Genomic DNA, 21343 nt, shown 5'->3' with positions numbered 1-21343 from the left:
AATGGCATTCAATAATCCTGATCTGAAAAACAACAACATTGCAAGACACAAAACGCACCACTCTAATCTCTGACCTCCCCAACAACCAGTGAAAGATTTGTGTATTTTTATAAACAATCTTATGAATGCTCTTGGACGTATAAGCTGCTTTCTTGGGTCTGTGAAATGGATTTTGGGATGTGGACTGGACCAGACTGAATGGCTCATTCTTGCTTATGTAACGCAGGATTTTGGTTGCTTGTTTGGCATTACTGCTTACTTTTTGGGGGTTATTTTACAGATGATAAGGCAATTTACAGTCCATTTGCTCCATGGTCAGAGCTCTTGGGACTCACTGTAAAAAAAACCATTTTGAAGTTGAAAATAAATATTATTGGAGTGCGTTTTACAAGAAAAAACGATTTTAGTCTTTCTACCTGAAATACATTCTAATTGAAAATTTCCAATTTAATAAGTTTAACTGGCTGATTCTTTGCAATGATTTGTTACATTTACAAGCAAATTACACACACACAAACAAAAATGCAGCTATTTTTTGCAGTGCAGTGTGGGATTTAGGGATATTCACACAAACGCGAATTAAAGCCACAGTATACGGTCAAAAAAACACATTTCACCATAAAATCATACAAGGTGTTCTGTGTTTCAGTGGCCATGTATATGACTTTCAGCACTGTGAAAAAATAGCCTACACAAAAACACATAATTGCCTTGAGTTTTTTTTCCCCAAACCTCAAAAGCCAGTTTAAATGATTAAAACTAGAATTATTTCCTAACTTTAAGATTAGTTTTATCATATAAACTACATGCACTCACCAGCCACTCCACTCACCTCCATTCACCAGAATGGGGAAGAAATGTGATTGAAGTGTTTTTGAACATTGCATGGTTGTTGGTGCCAGGGCTGGTCTGAGTATTTCAGAAACTGATGATACTGGGATTTTCACACACAACCATCTCCAGGGTTTACAGAGAATGGTCTAAAAAAGAGAAAATATCCAGTGAGTGGCAGTTCTGTGGGTGAAAATGCTTTGTTGATGACAGAGGTCAGAGGAGAATGGCCAGACTGGTTCAGCTGATAGAAAAGCAACAGTAACTCAAATAAACACTCGTTACAACCAGCTACAGCAACAGAAGAACACACCGGTGACTGAAACTGAGGCTAAAATTCACACACCCTCACCAAAATTGGATAATAGAAGATTGGGAAAATGGTGCCTGGCTTGATGATGTTATGTTCAGAATTTGGCATAAACAACATGAAAGCATGGATCTATCCTGCCAATATCAACAGTTCAGGCTGGTGTTGGTGTAATGGTGTGGAGGATATTTTCTTGGCACACTTTGGGCCCCTTAGTACCAATTGAGCATTTAAACACCACAGCATACCTGAGTATTCTGCCCTACAAAGGCTAAGAGCAGTATCTCCAATTTTTCAAAAAAAATGTTTTTGCACAAATAAAAAGTGCAGGATCTGGCTACCTAATACATTTCTAGGTATAATATACATTTTTAGTTGCAGTTTGTATAGAAAAGTAGAGTAACACCAAGGCAGAATGCAGTATCCCGTACTAGATAGGCAGTCTGCCTTGGTTTCACTATGATACTGCAGTTTGCCTTTGTGTCAGCATGAACATTGTTGCAACTAGCTAACAGGCATGAGTCAGGTTTTACAGCATACAGTATGCTATAAAACCTCTCTCAGAGAACAAAGGAACTGTCAAAATGGCTTCACTTTTACAAAAACAAGAAAACGGTAGTTTACATAATATGCCACATAATTGTAATAGTTTGGTAATAATTAACATACTGTACTTTGACAACTATAAGCAGCTGCTGCAGCGCTGTGTGCAAAGGTTTTGGTGTGCAGCAATGCAATATTGCTTGACATGAAGGTCTACAAGAATACCCAATTGATTTTGTTTATGAAGAGTTCAGATGCAAAAGCCTCTAAGTGCCATCTGAAATTTTCTTCTAGAAAATTCACTTAAATTCCTATTAATTGTCATTTAAGTGAAATTACTGAACTTAAATATACAAGCTTGATAAAAATGATCATTCTAGAAGAAAATTTCAGATGGCACTTAGAGGCTTTTGCATCTGAACTCTTCATATGTTTACATACATTTTTATAAATGACGGAGTTGTGCCATTGTTAAGGCATCAAGCAGCAAAACTGTAGAAAATGTAGTAAGTGCCTCCTCAATAAATTATTTGATTTATGATTTATGATATAAGCAAGTGATTATGATCACTTGCTACACTTACTGCTATATGTTATTGTATGGCCATGTAAGTATACGCAGTAATGCAAAGGCAAAGCGCAGTATAGCCTATAAAACTACCAAATTTTGCCTGACTGTCAAAAAACTAAATGTTTAATATTCACCTCCCTTTGATCTATCTAATTGTACCCTTTGTTGTTCAATTTAATTGGATGCTTATATTTGGTGTAAGAAAAACACAAAAAGCTGTTTTTCTCAGTTTGACGTTTTTGCTGATACTGCTCTTTGGCTTTGTAGGGCAGTATTGTTCTACCACTCATCTTCTGATGACTACTTCCAGCAGAATAACACTCAATGTCACAAAGCTCAAATCATCTCGAACTGGTTTCTCGAACATGACAATGACTGTACTCAAATGGCCTCCACAGTCACCAGATCTCAATCCAATAGTGCACCTTTGGGATGTGCTGGAAAGAGAGAGTCGGATGTGCAGAAGACAAATCTGCAGCAACTGTATAATGCTATCATGTCAATATGGACCAAAATCTCTGAGGAACTTCCAGCACGTTGTTTAGAAGAATTAAGGCAAAAAGGGGTCCAACCCGGTACTAGCAAGGTGTACCTAATAAAGTGGCCGGTGAGTGTATATACAGCATTTTATATGTATACAGGCCTTTAGTAGGCTATGTGTCTGCGTTGCTTCTGTTCTGCTAGCGTATCTAGTGTGATTCGAGTGTAACTGTGTTCCTCTGCAGCACTGCAGATCGTCTAGAGGGAATGAGGCTCAGCAAGGTTTTTTATTATCTGTCAAGTAGAAACACAGCAGTGCCCCTCCTCACGTGCGTTTATGTAAAGGAGTGACTGTAACACCCCCTTGTCGATTCTCTCTCCTTCCTCTTGGTGCAGTCATTTCCGAGGTACTGCTGAGGTGGCATTTAATGGGTTGGAAATCTGCCAGTGCCACACACAACACTGGAAAGACAAAGGATTCCAGTTAATTCTAGTGACGGTGTGAGGAAATGCCTGGAGTTATGATATAGTGTAACTTACTTGGCGGGTGGGGGGTTGGTGGGGGGGATGCTTAGATAATACAATAATATAGAAGCTGTAAAACATTTTATTGTGTGTGCGTTGTTGGAAATCTTTGCACGTAATCTCATTGCATTGCATCAAATGTTTCTGCCAAACGAGAGGTGACATAATAACTAAAATAATTATATCCATCTTTTCACGGGTTCACACGTACTGTACATGAAATCTATAGAAAAAGTGAAATGATAAAGGTCCAGCGGTTTAATCAAAGTTCAAATTAATTCCAAATCCAATAAAATGTGAGTGGTGTTCAATATTTGGCAGCTGTTTTCTGGTACCTAGGCTATTTGAAAAACTGAAATGGCACCATAGAGCCTTTTTAGCTAAAATGAGGCTAGAATCACTGTATTATTGTTAATACACTGTTTATTTACAGAACACACAGACTTCTCATAAACCCACACAGTTTCCAGTGCAGAGATACTGTAAACATTTAGGTTGGGTAAGCATTTAAAGTACTGGATGGAAATATACTGCATGACCAGTACTGTATATATTCCTAGAAATGAATAATGAAGAAGAGAAAGGCAAACACACCGTTGAATTTAATGGATTAAACTAACCAATGGTAATTCATACTTGATTTCTGCATTAAACAACAAGAGCATCTAAAGTTGCCTTTCAAAACATGAAACATCTGGGATTTTGGCAGTTGAGCTCATACAGTAGCTCTTTTTTATGAGAAAATAATTATTTGTTTCTAACAGTCAATAAAAAGCCTCCCCATTTATAACCGGTGTTAACACTGAGAAACTCAAGGTAAATGGATCAGTGTGAACAGGATGAAATAATTATATGCATTATAACTGACTGATATTAGAATGATTTAGGACTGGGTATAATGCATTGGAATATGTATTATAAGTAAATATGTATTATATAGTGCATCACACACTAACAAAAATACAGTAAAACCAAAATTTTTCAACAGAAAGTTTCCTTTATACGGTAAACAACTGTGATAGATCTAACGGTATTTAATGTAAAATGTAAAATACTGTTAAATTTACAGTTTTTGGAAGTGAAAAAGAACAAGTCATTGTATAATTTACAGTGAAAATACGTGAAAAATTTCACGCGTGACACTTCACATTTGATGTATTTTTGTTGAAATTACTATGGTTCTTCATAGTTTTCTTAGTTTTTTCTAATCAGTTATGACATTATGGTTTTCTATTACATTTAATGTTGTTAAATTAAGGTTTATTGCATTTTTTAAATTTCATGATGGTGTTTAGTGTTTGTGTGAATGACACTGTGCAGCTTCTATATATTAGTATTAACTTGAAAGATCTGCTTGTGATGAGCTTTAATTCATCATGTGATTTTCATCACCACTGTGATTGGTGGTTGTCAGTGTATTACTATGGTACAAAACAGATATTACTACTTCAATAAGTCAGTAAATTAACATTATATCAGATAATTAAATACAGTTTATTACTGTAAAATTAAATAAAGTCTGTAAAATCTAAAATGTTGCTTCCGTATTTTTTACAGTAAATTTCTGGCAACCACAGCTGCCAGTTTTTTACCGTAATTTTTTTACAGTGCAATTTAGGTAAACCAATTACAAAGCAATGCTTCATTTTGTTCAGGCTTTGGTGTAAAAAGGTTGCATTAGCAAATAAAGAAAAGCCACTTAAGCAAAACATGGTCAGGTCAAAGTGTCTAAATAATTTTTGGTCCCAAATCTTAATAAATTTTACTGGTAGTCCACTGTATGAATAATTTTTGGGTATAATGTGTCACAGTTTACTTTATTTTGCCATCCTCACTTATATAAATTAACTACAGTGTCCTGCACCCACTAGTAAAAAAAAAATTTAAAAAGATATCTAGTGTCTGAATCATTTTTGATTTGACTGTATACATGCCAGTCAGAATGCAGAGGTAATTACAACCGAAATCTTTATTTTTTTTTCTTGCCAGCTCTCGTTGTGCACCATGAGAGCTGAATTACATAAGAGTGATGGATACCCTTGAGCTCGGTGGAGTCCCTGCATCAGCAGCGCTGCAGTCAGGCAGTCGAGACACTGCGGTAATGTGAAACCTTCAGCTCCACGCGTCAGTGTAACAGCGCTGCGTGTGTCTTCAGCGTGTTGTGGTGCTGATGCTGAACACATGCACAGATGCGCTCACTGCAGCAGAGACACACTGCAACATCAGGTGAGCCTTTCATACCGTTCTACTCTGAAACTGCTGGATAAAACTGTGTATGAATGTTGCATATGGAATGTTTGCTATAGCGCTTTGCATTACAGCGTCCATGTGTTATTATGATTAGGAATAGCTCCACAAAATGTTGCTTAAATGAATTATATGTTATTTAATTATAGGTGTTTCTTAGTTTGCAGTCATTTAGGATTGTTTATCAGGGTTGTTATGCAATATTTTAATATGCAATGATGGTCACACTTTATTGTTTATTTAATGTGTTAACGTAGAGGTATTGTTATTGCCATTGTAATTAATAGCATCCTATGAACACTGTTAAAAGTTGTTGTTATTTTTATGAATTATGCAATGATTTTAAGTTTAGAATTTGTCATTTATCATTGTTGATTATGCAAGTTTATAAATGAATATGTGATGAATGCTTTAATATTCACTGCTCAGCAGTTTCTCAAGCTTGGTTTTTATGAGGGTATGAGTCAGGTGAAGGGCATCTTTCTTTTCTCCAACTTTACTCTGTGAGTTGAGCTCCATCCGTCATGTCAGGAGCTGATGAGCGTAGGAGGGTTTTCATAAAGGAGGAATACGCCTGTTTGCTCTGATTATTACTTCTCAAGGTTTCTCCACTGTCAGGGGAGAAAGAGTTGAGCCTTTGAGCTCACAGTGACGTGCGCAGCTGTTCATCTCTCACCCCGCACACTCACATGAAGGATGCTCACTGTGTGCTGTGTGATTGGGTTATACTATGCTTCAGATGTTCTAGATAGAAACATTTTCTTGGAGCAACACAAATGTATTCATTTATTTGTTTGTTTTTATGTTTATTCATTCCATCCATCCATCCATCCATCCATCCATCCATCCTTCCATCCATCCATCCATCCATCCATCCATCCATCCATCCATCCATCCATCCATCCATCCATCCATCCATCCATCATCTATCTATCTATCTATCTATCTATCTATCTATCTATCTATCTATCTATCTATCTATCTATCTATCTATCTATCTATCTATCTATATCTATCTATCTATCTATCTATCTATCTATCTATCTATCTATCTATCTATCTATCTATCTATCTATCTATCTATCTATCTATCTATCTATCTATCTATCTATCTATCTATCTATCTATCTATCTATCTATCTATCTATCTATCTATCTACAGTGCTATGCATAAGTTTAGACACCCATGCTAAAGTTGTCTAAAAAGAGGAATAAAAAATCATCTTTTGGAAATTGAACTTAATGCCTTAATTAAAAAAATTTGGAAAAATCCAACCTTTAAGGACACCAATTTTCTTTGTGAATGAATAATGTATCGTAAATAAATAAATGTTCTTCCTTAAAATACAGGGTGCATAAGTCTGGACACCCCTATGTTAAATTCCCATAGAGGCAGGCAGATTTTTATTTTTAAAGGCCAGTTACTTCATGGATCCAGGATACTATGCATCCTGATAAAGTTCCCTTGGCCTTTGGAATTAAAATAGCCCCACATCATCACATAGCCTTCACCATACCTAGAGATTGGCATGGAGTACTTTCCATAAGATCATCTCTCAATGCAAATCAAACCAGCTAGTAGGCTAACTGAAATAAAACCATGCCAATCTCTAGGTATGGTGAAGGCTATGTGATGATGTGGGGCTATTTTAATTCCAAAGGTTGGTGTCCTTAAAGGTTGGATTTTTCCAAATTTTTTTTAATTAAGGCATTAAGTTCAATTTCCAAAAGTTGATTTTTTATTCCTCTTTTTAGTCAACTTTAGCATGGGTGTCTAAACTTATGCATAGCACTCTATCTATCTATCTATCTATCTATCTATCTATCTATCTATCTATCTATCTATCTATCTATCTATCCATCCATCCATCCATCCATCCATCCATCCATCCATCCATCCATCCATCCATCCATCCATCCATCCATCCATCCATCCATCCATCCATCCATCCATCCATCCATCCATCCATCCATCCATCCATCCATCCATCCATCCATCCATCCATCCACCCATCCATCCATCCATCCATCCATCCATCCATCCATCCATCCATCCATCCATCCATCCATCCATCCATCATCTATCTCTATCATTCCACATCGACCTGCAGGGGAACACCTGAATGATGTAATATGTGCGATTGCTTGTCATTTCACAGATAGTTTCTGTCACGAGTGTCTTGTACTGCATTCATAGCAGGGGTCGCCCCAGTGGAGCCACACAGGGTTAAGTGTTGGGCTTAAGGGCACTGTGGTGATACGGCAGGACTATGATCTATGCATCTCTCCTGTTTCCAGGCAGCGCTGTGTGGGACCGCAGAGCTTTATAGCTCCATGGCTTCACCACTATGTTACCATGCAATTAAGTGAACTCCTACCCTACAATCTAGATCAATTGCCATCTCTGTAGCTGTCATAATGTGATCCTAGATCACAAAACCAGTCATAAGTAGCACGGGTATATTTGTGGCAATATAGCCAACAATACATTGTATAGGTCAAAGTTCGATTTTTCTTTTATGCCAAAAATCATTAGGATATTAAGTAAAGATCATGTTCCATGAAGATATTTAGTAATGTCACATACTGTATGTGGACTATTGTATTCTGCCATACATTGAGCGGCGTATGGTGACAAAACAAGCAGTTTCAGTGAAAAAATAATGTATAGTCATTGTCATTTCATTCTGGAATCTGTATAAAGTCAGAATTTATTATTACCTGACTTCATATTATCCCATTGCACTGAATCAAGCTATATTTCACCATTTATTCCCCACCGTGCCCTCAATACATCATGGATTTATGAGCATGAAGCACTATGGATACTTTATTAAATGGAAACTCAGGCCTGTATTCAAAGCTAGTGAGATCATCAGAGGTGCATCTGTGAGATATGTCATATCAAATGATGGGAACAGACAGATGAGGAACCTCCCGGTGAGCACAGTGCAGTCTTACATGCAGATTGGAGAGCAAATATGAGAGAAATTAAACTTCCTGCGTCACAGCTGAGTTTCGTCATAAACGCATTACAAATTCAAGCCACTAGATCTGAGACAGAAGTAGAGCTGAGGAGTTTTTCAGAGCCACAGATTCACACAGGGTTTAAATCATATCTCTGGAACAATATTTATTCATCCTCTCACTACTGAGCCTGTTATTCCAGAAAATATGATTAGCTTTCTTCACGACTGACCCACTGGAAAATGGATTGCTAATGTCCTCCTTAAAAGTACCAGCATGACCCATATACAACTGAGCCAGAATGTTACTCAATGACTGCAGTGTACAAGTTTACACGCAGTATAGTTTGAAGACTATTGTATTTGTATACCCTGAAAGTGTCATAGATTGAGTTTCCTGTCTCAGGGAGATCAGGCTACCACACACATACACACACAACCACACACGCATGCACGCACGCACACACACACACACACACAGACAGAGAGAGAGAGAGAGAGAGAGAGAGAGAGAGAGAGAGAGAGAGAGAGAGCTTAACTAAATAAGCTAAAAGCTGCAATGACTGTAATCTTGACTGTGTAATGAAATACTGAAGTGAGAACAGCAGTTTAGAGGCATATGATCAGTATCGTGAGATGTAATTTACACAGTCACCATCTGTTGCTCTGATCGCCACTGAAACGCTTCAGTCATTCTGCACAATAAATGAGTCTAATACAGAATGACAAGCTGAACGTTGCACTGAATACATGTTATTTATATGTAATGTCACATAGGAAGGCTATCACAAGAGATTTTCAGTCAAAAGTCCAGTTGCATAAATACTTGGTTTATAGCTGTGGCTTTGTTTGTTGTTGTTTTGTTTCAAACATGTGAAGTAGGGTTATTTTTGGTCAACTAAAATTACAATATGATCATATCATTGCATACAGTAAGACAATATAATGATGGTGTGTTTTAACAGAAATGTTGAACTTTTTTTGAGGTCAGGGTAAGCTGTCATTTGTAATTTGAATCAATTGTGGCTGCTTCTAAAAAATAAACCTATACTATATTGATAACTAAATATTCTCTTTATATAAAACTTCACAGACAAACAGTCACGATTTTAACCGATTTAGTTACAAAAACAATATAGGTTTGCTGCCATAGTCAAGTCAAGTCAAGTCACCTATTAGTGCTTTATACAATACAGAGTGTTTCAGCTGAAGTCAGTTCAGTGTTGATACTGTATACAGTATTGATATTTATATAGCCTACCTAAATATAAATGTGAAATATAAACCCTCTTAGATAAACAAAAAAAATATGCAAAGGAGAGAGAGAGAGAGAGAGAGAGAGAGAGAGAGAGAGAGAGAGAGAGAGAGAGAGAGAGAGAGAGAGAGAGAGAGAGCGAGAGAGAGAGCGAAGTCTCTGGGCGGAGTTTATTGTGAGTGTGTTGCTGTGTGTTAGTAACAGGTGTTCAGCAGCTGCTGTTCACACACACACACACACACACACACACACACACACACACACACAGAGACGCTTCAACGGTCCTCTGATCGATTCGGAGCTGATATCATCTTTCGTTACTACGGCCGATGATCACTAATAACCGGAATAACCACTGAAAGATTGGTGAGTGAAACTACGTGTCTTTCAGTGATGATCAGTTACTTTTGGCGACGCGGCGTCATCGATGAGCCTGTAACTGTTCGAACTCTTGATGTTGTGTGTCAGTCACCATCAGGTGTTTTATTGTCAAAGGAAATGAATGACAGTGTCACTGAATAGAGCAGTTACAGTGTTCAGACGCTTCTGGAAATGCAGAGAAAACAAATGTGTATGTCTCTGTGTGTGTGTGTGTGTGTGTGTGTGTGTGTGTGTGTGTGTGTGTGTGTGTGTGTGTTCGTTCAGTTTAGTTTGTTATAGCGTTTTTTGGAGCTATGCCTGGCAGAACTGTGACTTTTCAACTACCCTGCTGTAGGCTATATGGTAATTATTCAGTAGGCTACGCATGTGTAGGCTATATCCAAATACAGTTTTACTATTTGATACCACCCTACTATAGTTTTTATATTTTTAAAGAATAGAAAACGTAACTGTTTGAGCAGTCAAAATGGGATAAATCAATCCATGTTTGTGTTGTTTTAATTCAGAATGGTTTGGCGCCAGAGGTTTGACATACGGCTGGTAAGAGGATTGTCTGTATCTGGCCGAACAGGTCATTTCCTTCTTTATATAGATATAGTTAAGCGCAGGTGTGTGAGAGAGATCAGGTCAAAGTGTTAAAGGGATTTCTTTCTTTCTTTTTCTTTCTTTTATTAGTGCCACATTTGCTAAGTCAAGCATGACTAATGCTCATATTGAGGGTTATTGATTTGAATACACTCCTAACCCTCAGTATCATGTAACTGTAACTGAATCCGCATCACCACTGGCATGAATAACATCTCAAATCTTGCGACTTGCTGGGCCAGTAAGTAACGACCTAGCAACAACTCAACTCAACTCAACTCCCAAAAAAAACAACAACAACAAAAAAAAAAAACTCCTAGCTACTAACTAGCAATTCCATAGAATCATATAGAACAGTCTTCTAGATGATTCATCTAACTCGTACTAAAAAACACCCTGGCAAGTCCACCACTTAGACTGAAAAAAATTATATGATCAAAAAGTTATGACAACATATGTTTTTACATTGTTCATCAAATAAGTTAGGCAATTTTCTACTTTTTTTTAATAAGTTATACAATATTCAACTAATTTAAGTCAGTTTAATGTAATTTAAGTTGAAATGACTTAAACATCCAAATTGATTGTACTTAATATAAGGCAGCAACCTTTTTTTTGACACTGTATAAAACCCCAACAGAGCACTAGCAACACCAGAGTCACGGGTTTGATTCCCGAAGAATGCATGAGCTGATAAAATATATACCTTGAATGCAATGTGGACTGCTTTGGATGAAATAAACAAAACTACATTAGATAAATCATACAGTAATATTAGAAAACTAAAATCTGGCAATGCTTAGTAGCCTTGTCTTGCCAATAAAGCCTTTTATTTAATTGAATTTGGAGGGAGAGACTTGCCCTGAGTGATTCAGGGCAAGAATGAACAATAGTCCTGCTGCCACTAACGGCGCTCATTATTTGTGTGCATTGTTTATTTATGTCTAAACAAAGCTTTGTGCCTCGGCAAGCATGAAGCGCAGCCTCTCTCTGCTGCGTAGTGTTTTACACCATTGAGACGGCGCGTGAGAATGCTTTTACTCTGATTAATTAGACGCATAACTCAATCTCCTTCAGTCATTCCATATTAAAGACTTGTGGCCTCATGCACAGAAAACCAGTACCATTTCTATTACAATCCATATGCCTTCAGACTCTTGTTAATATATGTTTACTGGTGGAGATGGGACGGAGAGCTGTTTCAGTCATTTGACTGTTGGCCTGAGGACTGTTAAAGTTGTGATGTCAGCAATAAATTTTACTGTGTAAATTCAGCTAAAGTTACTTAGCATGCTAGATAGGCGAGGAAAATGTTTTACTGCTGAGGTTTACTGTGCCATAATTGCATATTTCTCGGTCAAAGGGCATGACAGAGATGTTGTAATATTTACATTACATTTCATTGTCAAATTAACACTTTCAAAGGAATTTGTTTTACTTTGTGTCAGGGAGCTGTTTATGGTTTCAGTTTTTTTTAGTAGCATCTAAATCTCACTATGAGGAAATTGGATTTCTGTGGGACGGATATTCGGAAATGAGCACCGTAGCGCTGTGTATTCTGGGTCGCAGTTAAGATGGCATGATCTTCCATTAGCTAATGAGAAGACAGGAGCTGCTGATCTAAACATTGTTTAACCTCATGACAATCTGTAAGTCTTCGTGTTCAGGGCTGCGCCCATGAAGTTCAGATAACAAACTTGTTATCAGTGTCTCCTCTCTGTCGAGGGTTTTAGTTTATAATGCATAAATGGATATTACATAAAAATTATATTTAAAATATATATTTTATGAAGTTATACGATGCGTACCGGTCAAAAGTTTGGAAACATTACCGTTTTTATTGTTTTTGAAAGAAGTCTCTTTACTCATCAAGCCTGCATTTAATTGATCAAAAATGCAGAAAAAACAGTAATATTGTGAAATATTATTACAATGTAAAATAATGGTTTTCTATTTGAATATACTTTACAATATAATTTATTTATGTGATGCAAAGCTGAATTTTCATCAGCCATTACTCCAGTCTTCAGTGTCACATTATCCTTCAGAAATCATTCTGATATATAAAATATAATAACAATATTTAATATTATGTTATATTGATATATAATATTTTGTATTTGTATTATTAAAGGGTTAATAATACATATAATAATATATATATTAGAAATTATTACTATTTATATTGATAAAAGAAAGTGACAGCAAAGACATTTATAATGTTACTAATGTAAAGCAGCACAACTGTTTTCGACATTGATAATAATAAGAAATATTTCTTGGGCAGCAAATCAGCATATTTGAATGATTTCTGAAACCATGTGACACTGAAGACTGCAGTAATGATGCGGAAAATTCAGATTTGACATCAGAAAAAAAAGAAGAAAAAAAACGGTAAGTTCAATTGTGATAATATTTCACAATATTACTGTATTAATATTGTATTTTTTCTTAATCTATTTTTATATAACATTAAATAAAATGAGAAAATAGAATAAAACTGACAAAGTATATAAAATATTCTTAGAATATTTGTAAAAACCTGAGTCATATATTTATCTTGCAGCCTGTAGTGCTTTTAAAGGGCTGCCGTTCACAGGCTATACTGTTTGATTTAATGGCTACATCAGTGAGGTATTCAAAATCTGTCAATCAAACAACAGTGTTTTTATGATGTTGCTTTATATACTTGATATATTAGATTTTTGTCAGTGTGTGACATCTTCAGTGTGGCTTGTTCAGTGTTTTCTTAGTTTATGATTGTGTGACCCACCATGCAAAACTTAATTTCGTCTGTTATCTCATCTGCATTGTGGATATCTGTTACAACATCATATTTTACCTTTCAGGAAATTATGCCTTGTGTACATAAAAGTGAATGACTATGAATATTTTTCCACTGACATTGTGTCATAATAAGATGTGACGCAAAAAGTCTTTACAAATTTGACTTAATATAATATATATATATATATATATATATATAAATAATTTAAAAACAAATATATGTACACTACCGTTCAAAAGTTTGGGGTCAGTACGATTTTTTTTATGTTTTTAAAAGAAGTATCTTCTGCTCACCAAGGCTGCATTTATTTGATAAAAAACAATGAAAAAAAACAGTAATATTGTGAAATATTATGACAATTTAAAATGACTGTTTTCTATTTTAATATATTTTAAACTGTAATTTATTCCTGTGATCAAAGCTGAATTTTCAGCATCATTACTCCAGTCTTCAGTGTCACATGATCCTTCAGAAATCATTCTAATATGATGATTTGATGCTCAAGAAACATTCATTATTATTATCAATGTTGAAAACAGTTGTGTATTTTTTTTTTCAAAATTCTTTGATGAATAGAAAGTTCAAAAGAACAGCTTTTTTTTTTCAATAGAATATTTTCTAACATTATAAATGTCTTTACTGTAACTTTTGATCAGTTTAACTCATCCTTGATGAATAAAAGTATTGATTTATTTTATTTCTTTCCCCAAAAAAATAAATAAAAATTCTTACTGACCCCAAACTTTGGTAGTGTTTAATGCTACAAAAGCTTTAGATTTCAGATAAATGCTGTTCTTTTGAACTTTCTATTCATCATAGCATCATGAAATAAAAATGTAAATGACTGTTTTCAACATTGATAATAATCATAAATGTTTCTTGAGCATCAAATCATATTAGAATGATTTCTGAAGGATCATGTGACACTGAAGACTGGAGTAAAAATGCAGAAAATTCAGCTTTGATCACAGGAATAAATGACACTTTATTGTATATTCACATAGAAAACAGCTGTTTTAAATTGGAATAATATTTCACAATATTACTGTTTTTGTTTGTATTTTTAATCAAATAAATGCAGCCTTGGTGAGCAGAAGATACTTCTTTTAAAAACATTAAAAATCTTACTGACCCCAAACTTTTGAACGGTAGTGTATATTATTATAATTTTTTTGCATTAGCATCACAAAAGTTTGTTCTGTTAAAATGAGCCTTAAGATCTCATGCAGTTTTGCTAATCAACTAAATTTTTTATGTTTTATGGATATACATTTTTTTTTATAGATATTTTTACTGCAAAACAAGACAAAAAAGTATTAAGAAAAGGCTTTTTTTGCTGTAAAACTGGGAATAAAAGTCTGTTTATTCTAATGAAGCTAATGTAACGCTTCCCTCCGTGGATACACATCCTGATGGGACACTTTCACTCAAGGACAGTCATCACCATGACAACAGCCAGTCAGGGCGGGGCTTAAGCGCAGGTATTCTCATTAGAGCCGACCTCGACATCAAACTACTACAACACGAGCCAAAGACCTCAAGCATGTCTCTCGCTTCCTTGAAGTTTAAACCCTGAAGGCCACGACACGTGGTACGCTGACTAAGTATGACATCCCAGCGGAACGGTTATGTCATGCTTCTGTGATCTCGTTATTCATGAAGTGAACAAATGACAACTTCAATGTACTTACTTCACTTAAAGGTGCATTGAAGAGTGTTAAATGAAAACTATGTTTGTTCTAAATGTTGTTCTGACTCAAGAAATAAAACAGATTTAGTAATACAGCCTACCATAATGTCTTTGCTTTTGCCGCCTTTTTGCTAGAGTTCATCAGTATCTGTTTTGTCTCAATTTACTTGAGCAGTGAGCGTTCTGGATCACATCTCTTCTGTTTTTACTATAATCCGCCGCCTTAATATCCACTAACCGGTTTAGCTGCTTTGTGAGGGGAAGCTGCTCTTCTCCTGATGTGTCTGTCTGGAGATCAGAGGCGGGTCAGGCATTATTCCCCACTGAATTCCCCTTTCAGATCCTCTATCGGACCGCCCAGTCTGGGACAAAGATGATAAACGATCCAGTCCATATCTCTGAGTCGAGCCATTTTGCGGTGTCTAAACAAGAAATGTAAATGTATAAGCAACAGTAAATTGGATGAATAACTTGATGTAAACTTTGCAATGAGCTTTTCTTACTTGAAATGGTTAATTCTGGGTTCACTGTTTTACTATGTACTCTACTTCAAAGGTTGTGGGTTGGTAAGATATGTATCTCTTCCGCTCACCAAGGCTGCATGCAAAAATACACTGAAGAAAGTAATATTGTGAAATTTTAAATAAACTCTTTTCTATTTGAATATATTTTCAAATGTAATGTATTCCTGTGATGCAAAACTGAATTTTCAGCATCTTTACGCCAGTCTTCAGTATCACATGATCCTTCAGAAATCATTCTAATATTTTGCTTCTCAAGAAACATTTCTTATTAATATAAATAGTTGTGTTGCTTGATATTTTGATAAATCAGCCTAAAACAGCCTTTATATGAAATAGAAATCTTTTGTAACAAATATTTTTACTGTCACTTTGATCAATTTAATGCAATTGCTAAATAAAAGTCAAATTTTCTTTTAAAAAGTCTAAATTTCTTTAAAAACCTCTTTTGAACATTATTGTACATTTGTAAACCCTGAGTTAACATGATTATTTGATTTCATTGATTAGAATTGTTCGGATGGTTGTGGTTTGCTATTGGTGGATCTCCTTTGATTGACAGGTTGTCCCGCCCTCGCGCCAGTAAACACATCATCCGAGAAGAGATGATGTCGCTGCAAGAGGGAGGGGAAGATATTTTGATGCAAGATTCCGAGGTCACATGAATTAAAAAAAGAATGATGTGCACGGATAAATCATTTATAATAGACTGCAGTATTCCATAAAAAAGAAGAATTGGTGATGTCATGGTGATTTCATGAGTGATCTGTGTGGTTATGTGGAGAAGATGTGAGTGTTCTGGCAGGGCAGGGGCCCATGGGGTTGTAGTTTATTTGTGTCACGAGTGCTGTTTGTTAAAGGTTTTTGAAGGGTTCTTTGTTAACAGGCCTCATTCTGTCAGGAAACACAGTAGGGTTGACATGTGACTGGAGGAATTGTCAATGCAATTATTATGATCGTTATTCTCTCGCTGTAGCTTGATATGTCACTCCATAGGATTCAATATAATTGGAGAACAGTGAGAAAAATCTTCACGATCTCTCTCTTTGTCTCTTGCAGATTTTTTCTTTGTCTCCATCCGTCTGCTCCGGGCCGCTCCATGCAGGGGAGCGGCTGATCTATGGGCCGCTCTCCGGTGAGCCTGTCCAGACTGAAGCTGGGGAAGCTAAAGGTGGTGCGGCGGCAGCTGCTGCAGCGCTATGAGCACCAGCCGTTTGTCTCGTGTCTGGCCGGCCTGTACGGCTGCCAGTGGAGACGCTACCAGCGTGCCAAAGCCCAGCCGGGGGAATGCTGCTGTAGTCGGGTGAGAAAAGATGCTTGAAGTCCCACAGATTGCTTTTAAACTCCTCCTTATGATGGTTTACATTCAGGTTCTGTTCCAAACCATACCCCCAGTTTCACAGACAAGGCTTAAAGGTGCATTGTGTAATATTTAGGAGGATCTGTTGACAGAAATGCAATATCATATACATACGTAACTGTTTTCAGTGGTGTATAAAGACCTTACTTAATGAACCGTTATGTTTTTATTACCTTAGAATGACGTTTCTACAGTAACACTAAATGGACAAACGCGTTTCGTCACTATGTTGTTATCCGTGCAAAGAAGCTAGCTAAAGTCAGCGAATAAAACACTGACACAATGATGAACAAGTAACAATAATATTCGCAATAACATATCGTTTTTCTGAATAATTAAGTAAACCTGATTTCTTAATTTACCTTTGTAAAGAAACCTCAATGCTTAACTGGCTAATCTCTGCTGTCTCAGACGACGACGTCTTTTCCTGTCGGCCACCGTAACTTCTGTTGGTTGCAATTCGCAACTTCACCACTAGATGACGCAAAAAATTACACAGTGCACCTTTAAGTCTAGTCCCAGACTAAAATGCATGTTTGAGCTGTCTTAACTGAAAGCACTGATATGTCAATATGTCAGTGCCATTTTTTTGTCTCAAGATGTACATGAGTCATTTTTTTTCTAAGACACTTTAATAAAAGCCACTTAAATGTCCTAATTGAGCTAAGGCCTAATCCTGGCTTAATCTTAAGCCCTGTCTGTGAAACAGCTCCATTGTGTGCTTTCTACCTAGACAGCATGATTAGGCATCATAGGTTGCTCAAAGACGGACAACATAATCAGAATTATTTATTTTCAAATATTGTATTTTTATTATGTATATGTATTTTATGATTATTAGATTATCACACTGTTAGCCCATATCATTGATTGAGAGATGCTTAAACTATTAACTATTTGTGACCCTGGGCCACAAAACCAGCAAACATGGGTACATTTAATATTTGGCCGAGATACAACTATTTGAAAATCTGGAATCTGACGGTGCAAAAAAATCTAAACATTGAGAAAATCGCCTTTAATGTCGTCCATTTATGTTCGCGATTGTGCTGCATTCCCTCACAAAAATAAATGTTTTATATATTTAAGGTAGGAAATATACAAAATATCTTCATGGAACATGATCTTTACTTAATATCCTAATGATTTTTGGCATAAAAGAAAAATCGATAATTTTGCCCCATACAATGTATTGTTGGCTATTGCCACAAATATACCCGTGCTACTTATGACTGGTTTTGTGATCCAGGGTCATATTTATACGGTGGCCGAGAGAGCTCAACGTGCAGCAACTGAAGAAAACATGCAAATAGAAAAAAACACCTGCAAATTAAAGGTATAGCGGAGGATCTTTCCAAATTTTAGATAAGACCCGCCCTCTCCACTTTTTGAAAAGTTTGATTGATTCACCAGAATGATTGACAATTAGGAGGACCAATAGTTTAGACTACCCACCAGGAAGTAAAACATCCTCCGCTATACCTTTAAGAAAACATCTTCATCAGTTTCACAACACACGTGTGCTCCAAATACTCACAACACATCCAAATACAGAAACGCTCTGCAAAATGTTCACAACACATCCAAATACAGAAACACGCTGCAAATAGGACAGACCACAACGGAAATGTTTCATGGGGAACCAAATAAGTGACGAACCCGGCTGGGACGTGCTTATTGCTCGTGAGCATCCCTATGCCCTACTTCCTTCGAAGGGCAGACGGCAGAGCCCTTGAAGTGGGACTTTGGAGTGAGCAGGGCACTAGTGTGCCATCATATAGCCGTTTGGAATGCACTTGATGAAGGGAGCAATGAAAGACAATGTAATTTCCTCATTATTTTCACCTGGGATGTTTCCATGACAACGTAGCAGCTCCCAAAGCAATGTCCATCAGCTGAATAGCTGTTCTTACGACAGAAATATAATGCTGTTAACATAACGGTTGCAAATATATATATTATTATTATTATTATTATTATTATTATTATTGTTTTTCTTTTTTTTTTTCAAAAGCTTTTCAAATATGCGCTATATATCTGTGTGTGACTGTCTCAACTTTAAAACTTTGGACCCTATCTAACATTTCTTATGAAACTTTTCTTTATGAAAATTTAAACATAACATGAACAAATTTGTACAGTGTAACTGATGTATAGATTAATATCTTTCCCTCATGTTCTTTTTCTCTATCTTTTTTATTTATTTATCTTAGTTTTCAGCTCATTGTTCTTTTCTCATTTGTATTCTGATGACATTGAACATATTGTTAATACATTTTGTATATTGTATACAAGTTGTATGTCATAAAAATGTAATCGCTGTATGTTTTGCAACAAAAAAAAGATAAAATAAAATAAAATAAAGTAGACTTTTGAGCTGTAAGAACGTCCCAGCCGGGTTCGTCACTTATTTGGTTCCCCTGGAAACATTTCCATTGTGTTCTGTGCTTTTTGCAGAGCGTTTCTGTATTTGGTTGTGTTGAGAGTATTTGGAGCACACGTGTGTTGTGAAACTGATGAAGATGTTTTCTTAATTTGTGGGTGTTTTTTTCTGTTTGCACGTGTTTTCTTCAGTTGCAGCGCGTTGAGCTCTCTCGGCCACCGTACATTTCAGTTATTTCTCATTAGAGCTATTATCATTAACTAAAACTATTAAAAAACATTTGTGGTAATTGAATTACCAAATATTAGATGAAAAACTAAAGATGAAAGAAAAATTCATTAAACATAATAGTAATAATTCATATATAATACACTAAAATAACTGCTTCATATATCACTTTTGAAAGGGCATAGAGTTTATACAATATTTTAAATTAAATATCAAGAATTTATTTTCATCTTAATTGCATATGAATGAAATATGTTTATTTTAAAAATTCCTTTTATTGAAAGTAAAATGTCATGCATTCACTGTAGTTTTCTCATTTGTCACAGCACTCACTTTAAACCCGTTTCATCTATTCATGTGTCCAAAATCACCAAGTGCAAATACATTTACGTTTTACATTTAGGAATTTTGGCAGTTGCTTTTATCTAAAGCAACTTGCATTGCATTCTAAGCTTACATTTAATCGGTTCAAGCATTTCCCTGGCAATCAAACCCATGACCTTGGCTCTCTATTCCTTTGCTACCTTAAAAGTGCTAAAACTTTCTTCAGTAAATGTAATGTTAAAGGGTTAGTTCACCCAAAAATGAACGTGAATCGATGTGTTCGTGTAAGAAAAATATTTTTTTTTTAAATATAACTGATTGTATTCATTCGAAAGAAGAATGTCATATACACCTATGATGACTTGAGAGTGGGTAAATCATGGGCTAATTTTCATTTTTGGGTGAATTAACCCTTTAATTTGATGTTGATATATTACCATTATATGCACAGACATTAAGATATCCCATAAGATAAACCCAGTGCATGCTGGTATTGAGTTCACCACATATATCAAGTGTTTCCATTCTCTAACATATTGTTCTCTCTCAAGGGGCTTGTTTCGTGAAGATCTGTGAATTATTTCCCCTTAACCAGAATGTCTGCTGAAGCCACTCATGCTGCTCAATAGAAAGCACTTATCAGTGCACTTTTCCTGTTCGTGCTGATTAGTTTTCTTGAACACAGCAAGTGCAGCTCTTGTTCAGCTGGTGGGCTGCTTTCTAAATCGAGCTGGTTTCAGAGCCGATAAGTTGCAGTATGACTCAGAAAGCATCATTCATTGAGTCATTTAAAACCAGCCTGATGACTCACTGTATTATTGCTGCACGCTGAGCCGGGCCGTCCTGTACAGCTCGAAAGCAACTATTTGAATTTCAAAGTCTGTGTTTGCCTCATGTGGTGCTTCAATTTGATCCTCCTCTTGAGTTTTCACACTGTTGAGTAACTGTGGTGGGGTGTGGGCGTTATCACGGCTCATGATGGCTCTGTTTTGCAGTTGGAGTGTGGTAGTTTCGCTCTCCTCATCGTAACGTTTTTCCTGACCCTGATATTCCTGTACTTCTGGAGTGAGGCGCAGAATGACTACAATGACTTTGACTGGTGAGTGTCTCGGGATGGACAGACAGATGGACTGACACACAATTAGACTGATGGGTCACTCAAAGAAAACCATGCCATTTCTGTGTCCATATGGCTTACTAATGAAATAATTCATAATTAATTAATTAATAAATAATTAATTTGTTGATTGATTTGATTTACATTATAGAAGGCACAGAAACTCTTAAAAAAGAAAAAAAAGAAACACACTGCACATTTTATAAAAAAACCCTATTTTCATCAAAATATTAGGAAT

At 36.0% G+C, this 21343-nt stretch overlaps 1 protein-coding gene across 3 annotated transcripts in view; it reads left to right on the top strand.

Moving 5' to 3' along the window:
* The first annotated feature begins 5366 nt into the window (after positions 1–5366).
* Positions 5367–21343, top strand: part of gdpd4a (glycerophosphodiester phosphodiesterase domain containing 4a) — a 35199-nt gene continuing 19222 nt past the window's right edge. For 2 of the 3 annotated variants that reach the window (XM_082182979.1, XM_082182977.1), the window contains exons 1-3: positions 9942–10094; positions 16753–16996; positions 20984–21087. In XM_082182979.1, coding sequence (XP_082039105.1) covers positions 16814–16996; positions 20984–21087 — 287 coding nt within the window. In that variant the 5' untranslated portion in view covers positions 9942–10094; positions 16753–16813. Of the gene's footprint in view, positions 5487–9941; positions 10095–16752; positions 16997–20983; positions 21088–21343 lie in introns of those variants that run through there. The other variant, XM_082182978.1, reaches the window with a different exon arrangement.

Source organism: Leuciscus leuciscus (assembly GCF_965113295.1).
Source record: "Leuciscus leuciscus genome assembly, chromosome: 10".
Taxonomy (NCBI): domain Eukaryota; kingdom Metazoa; phylum Chordata; class Actinopteri; order Cypriniformes; family Leuciscidae; genus Leuciscus; species Leuciscus leuciscus.
This window is presented reverse-complemented; position numbering and strand designations above follow the sequence as displayed.